This window comes from Arachis duranensis, chromosome 4 (genome assembly GCF_000817695.3).
Source record: "Arachis duranensis cultivar V14167 chromosome 4, aradu.V14167.gnm2.J7QH, whole genome shotgun sequence".
Classification (NCBI taxonomy): Eukaryota; Viridiplantae; Streptophyta; class Magnoliopsida; order Fabales; family Fabaceae; genus Arachis; species Arachis duranensis.
Genome location: NC_029775.3, coordinates 10,826,758 through 10,832,385, shown reverse-complemented (window position 1 = coordinate 10,832,385; position 5,628 = coordinate 10,826,758). Strand labels below are relative to the sequence as shown.

Sequence of the window (5,628 nt, the reverse complement as noted above, 5' to 3'; positions counted from 1 at the left end):
TATTTTTTATATAACAATAATATTATATATATTTATATATCACTTTTTTAAACTCATTCTTACAAATATTGGCATATAATTAATATAGATAACATATATACTTAATAAATATCTTTATTAAATTAATTATAACGATTAATACAAGATAATCTCATAAGTATAACCTGATTATAGCAAGAATTTTCATAAAAATAATTGACTACTAATTTGAATATAATTGATATAGTTAAATTGATACAACCGATAAGATTGAGAATATGTAGCAATTATAGTAATTATTATATCAATTATAATAATCATTCACCTGACTTCATATATAGTAATTTTTGAATTATAATTGTCACATAATTATACTTGAATATTATTTAATTTTAGATATTTTATAGGTAATATTCATTATCACATGAATTATCATCATTACTCAATAATAATAATAATAATAATAATAATAATAATTCTCATTCGTATGTAATAATTTTATTAGTATGTATTCACAGTTTTAATCAATATATAATAATAATAATATTATATGGATATAAAATTAATTAGTTAACAAATTGAATTTAGCTTATGAATTTTTATTTTCTACTCAAATTTTTAATCATTAGTGATTTTATTTTTTATATTTACATAAATTTTGACTATAAAAAAATTATTTTTGATTGTTTCCTATTTTATTTATTTACAGTCATAATTAAATTTGATATAATTATAGTAATATAAAGCTGCTTCATATATAGCAATAATATTATAGAAAATATTATTGTACAATTGTAGAATAAAAAATAATCTTATATATAAAACAAAATATTTATAACAAAAAATTAATACATGTGATTTAAATGTTTTTAATAGCCGGTAACATGGAGTTTAACAAAATATAATTCATATATTTTTTTATTTATGTACACAACCAGAAAATGGTTTAATACAGACAGATTTACAGACAGATTTGGTATATATTACAGACGAATTTTTGGTTACCGACGGATTTTGTCCCTCTGTAAAAGCCTCGTCGGAAATTATTTACCGACGGATTTTTTTCCGTCGGAAAATTACCGACGAATTTTTACCAGTTACCGACTGATTTTCCCTCTGTAAATTCTCCATTCATTTCCTGAAGCCGACGAACTTTCCGACGGATTTTCCGTTTGTAATTACAGGCGGATTTTCCGACGGATTTTTCCGTCTATAATTACAGGCGAATTTTTCGACGGATTTTTCCTCTGTAATTACAGACGAATTTTCCGACGGATTTTTTCGTCTGTAATTATAGACAGATTTTCTGATAGATTTTCCGTCTGTAATTTAACCTTAGAAAATCATCTCACACTCTTATTACAGACAGAAAATTCATCTGTAAATCTGTCAGTAAACTAAAATAGATTTTTTTATTTTTTCAATTACAAAATAAACTTGTTTTTATACAAAATAAATATAAATTTAATACAAATTTTTACAAAATAAACTTATTTTCATACAAAATAAATATAAATTTAATACAAATTTTTATCTAATTTGTATTTGAATATTTATAATATTACAAAAAATAAACAAATTCATCGTATTATAAAATTAAAAGAAAATTATTATAAACAAGCAAGTCAATATAATTCAAAACATAAACAAAGTGTATTATCAACTATAATTCTCAGTATATTGTTTAACCATACTAAATTTTACACAATTTTACATATATTGCAGAAAAATTAACTGAATTCTTTCTCAAAAAATGGACATGTATCAGCATCCATTAACTATGTGTGCATGAATTCTTCTTGAACCTGATAGATTTGATTTAGAAGAGTTGATCACCAAAGGAAAAATAATTTCCTTATGGTGCTTTGTTTGACATGCCAGAGCCTTCAGCAGCAAAATAAAAAATAAGCATTGAGAAGAATTCTGCAAATGCTGCTCTAATTGCATCAGGCTGAGCAGCCTCTCCAGGAGACCCAATTGCAATTCTTTGGATTTTCATCAATTCACGTGGGAACATCGAAGGATCCACATCCATTTTTGCTCAACTGTGGCACAGAATGAGAAAAAAGATAATGTTAAGATATTAAGACCTTTCAATTATTTTCTCTTCAATTGTATACTGTGAATTTTCATTTACAAGATATTAAGACCAACCAAAAGTATAAATTCAGTGCTTCAAATTGGTTGTTGTGCCAGAGTTGGGTATATATCTTGTCGGATATTTATAGAAACTTTGTGCCAATACAAGTGAGATATCGCACTTACTAGATATACAGGCTTTTAGTTTATCTATAATGACTAATGCTGACAATGGCATTCATTCTAGATTAATATCAATAGGTTTTATCTTGATATTGTAATAATTTTATAAGTTGCATCATCGACAGCATGTGTTGCAATTTTTTTAAAATTAGATATATCCAATTAGGTGCCTTACATGTATGCTGCCTATATAGAAAAGCATAGATAATAGTGAACATAGTAATAATGCACAACAATTACAAACCTCCGTGCAAAATTGGAAAACTTGTACTTATTTCTTCTGTCCAATCCTATGAGCATGATCCTGAGCTTTAACTATTGGTTCTCCAATAGCATCTACTAATGCCTGGTTCTTGCTCACTTGCTCCATGGCCTTGCTGCAAATTTCACAGTTAATCAGTTTAGAAGCTGCTAAGGTGGGACAGAATTTCAATTTAAAAATGTTCAGAAGTTAAACTCCTATCACGATTAATATAAGGTCCCACAAAATGTAATTCAAGAAAACTAACCTGTAAGAATATCAGGACCCGGGAATCATGCTCTTTTAATTTAGGAAGTAACTTATCCAATAGAACCATTTTACCTACAAAAGAAATTTTTAGAAACATTTGACAATGTCAAGTCATTAAATGATCAGTCTACAAAGAACTTTAATTTCACCTGATATTTGGAACCATTCATCAAAAGTTTCAGCAGAGCTAAAAATTTCAGGCAGAAGAAAATTGAGAAGGGTCCAGAGTTCATGAAGATTATTCTGCAATCACAAAATAAAAAACCACAGTAAATATCCAACTTTGTTAGATGATGCATGTTACGAGAAAAAGTGAACTAGAATAAGAGTTTTAAAAGTTACACCAGTCTATGAACAGATAATGCTGCGGAGAGGTACGAAAAATAAACAAAAACAAAAAACAACAATGCTACCAAGTTAACCCAAATTATGAGTACAAATGCATTGAAAATAAGCTTCTCTTAGCAAGCAACAAATTTCTTGCCAGAATTTATATACAAGACCTAGTTAACTCAAGATAGATTAACTATACCGTTCTTTAATTTACACAAAGTTACATAACAAGAACAATAAATCATACACAGAATTCAAAGTCCATAAGACATGAAACAGAACTAGAACCAGAAATCTGTAATGTAAAGAATTAAATTGTCTTAGCATATCTATAACTGATTATTTTAGAAGCCAGATATAATAAACTACAATTATCTCAAGGATGTACCTTGAGCACCAAATATGATCAGCGGCTTCAATAACTACACAAGGGCTAACTTGATACTCCCACTACAATGTTCATGGAAATGATACTGTGAAAAACCGAGTTCTTGTATTTATAACCTCTAAACCATAATTATATATCTGTCGGAGTTTGAGTATAAGCATAAGCACTTACACAACTAGGCTAATAAACCATAATTCTATTATTATATATTATGAAGCATAAGCACTTACACATTTTATCTTTTATTTTGCATTATAGGAGATCCTTATAGGAGAAGACAGGGACCCCAAAGTATACACGGCAACTCTTTCTCAATAGCCACTTTAACTACCAATTGAGCTACAAACTAGTGATCTAACAGTTTCGGTCCACAGTTTAGTTAATTTAACTCACAATTAGCTTCATCTTAATAAAAAAATGAAATGCATTACATTAAAACTTTTTTTTATTTCATTAATAATTGAAACAGATTGCTCCACTTCAATGCTTTGTTAATATAAAAGTTTTACACTATTATTATCAATCACATACTACTTCTATAAGACATCTGAGCAAAATGCAAAATCCACATCTGAGCAAAAGCATAAAATAAATGCTCACAAACATGTATGTATCTTCCAAAAAGAAAAAATGTCACCTTAATAGAATTATCTGCTGAAGAACTCATAAGCACTGGCTCATTTGCAAAAAAATGTAGTGATGTGATCACACTATCATGAGCCTCTTTTACAACTGACTGAAGCCTTTTCTTTTCCAGATTCCATACGCTTATGACACCTGATGAACCTCCAGAGGCTAGAAGGGGTTTTCCATCTAAGCCAGATAAAATAATCCACCAACAAAATCAACACAAAATACCAAAAGGCACTAAAAGCCTGAAGAATAGAGGCAGCTCCATATTTGATTTATTATGCAAAATATCACACACTTACCAGTGCAGAAAGATAAGGCAGTGACAGAACCTCGTGTAGAATGTGTAAATGTAACCAATTCTTTATCATAACGAATGTTATGAACATGAATGCTTCCATCTGCACACCCAACTGCAACGACATCTAGAGCAGGGGAGGAAACACAACAGGTGATCGGTGAATCCCATCCCTTAAACTCAAATATCTTTTTCTTTGTGCTAATGTTCCAAAGCTGCATAGGACCTTGCTCGCTCCCAACGAGAACCTATTGCATATTTCTCAATCATAAAGGAAGTCTTAACTCTAAATGTCACTTTCACTTAACTCCTTAATTAGCCCGTGACTACAATTGCAGCCCCAGTAAAGCCTATTGCCCTATTCATTCTCAACTGAAAATTAAAGCCTACAATGTCTATTAATCTTTGGAACAAGAAGAAAGACATGATTACCTTATTTAGGTAAGTATCTGGATGCATTATACAGTTGGGGCTAAAACTCTGATCAAGCAAAATGTGCCCAAATGGGGAAGGGTTCTAATCCATAACTCCCTTAAATGCCCACAAGAAAATGTTGCCGCGAATATCACATTTTTTAGTCAGCTTTTGATGTTGAGTTCTCATTCCTATGAATTGATGGCCTCCCATTCTTGGCCATCTATGTACCTGAAAGTATAGTAACAAAATCATGATTAGTATAAATTGATAAACACATTCTAATAAGATAAAACCATAAACAAGCAAGTGTTTCTAAACAATCATACACTTCTGAGAGTTTGCTCTTCTCAAAGGCACAAACCCTTCTGAGAAGCACAAACAAGCAAGTGTTTCTAAACAAGCAAGTGCTTCTAAATATTAGAATAATAAATTTAAAAAAGTAAAATTCTGCAAACATAAAACCTAAATAAACTCTATTTATTCTACTTTTAAATTTTGGCAAAGTGAAATTGGCCTAACATAACATCCCTCATTCCCTCCAAACTTAAAGGTATTTGATCCTTTAAGCTGTAGTGTTTTTCTTTTCTTCCTCCAATTTGATTACTCTGTTTTCATTGTCCAATTTCTTTTTCTCTTTATGATAAATTTTAACTAAAAAAAGCTTCGAGATAAAAATAGATAAAAAGTATTGGTTCATTAAATACTGATCATTGAAGCTTCTTATAGCTATGTAAAGTTATATTAACTATGAAGTACCCTTTGCAACAAAAGATAAGAAATTTGAAGTAGGAAGAGCATGAGGAACAAACC

General features: G+C 29.5%; 1 protein-coding gene across 1 annotated transcript in view; it reads right to left on the bottom strand.

Moving 5' to 3' along the window:
• Nucleotides 1–3,996: 3,996 nt before the first annotated feature.
• LOC107483334 (uncharacterized) overlaps nt 3,997–5,628 on the bottom strand; it is a 2,754-nt gene continuing 1,122 nt past the window's right edge. The window contains exons 3-5 of the mRNA XM_021140072.2: nt 4,406–4,649; nt 4,111–4,286; nt 3,997–4,020 (exon numbers count right to left, since the gene is read on the bottom strand). Of these exons, the coding sequence (XP_020995731.2) occupies nt 3,997–4,020; nt 4,111–4,286; nt 4,406–4,649 (444 nt within the window). The remainder of the gene's footprint in view (nt 4,021–4,110; nt 4,287–4,405; nt 4,650–5,628) is intronic.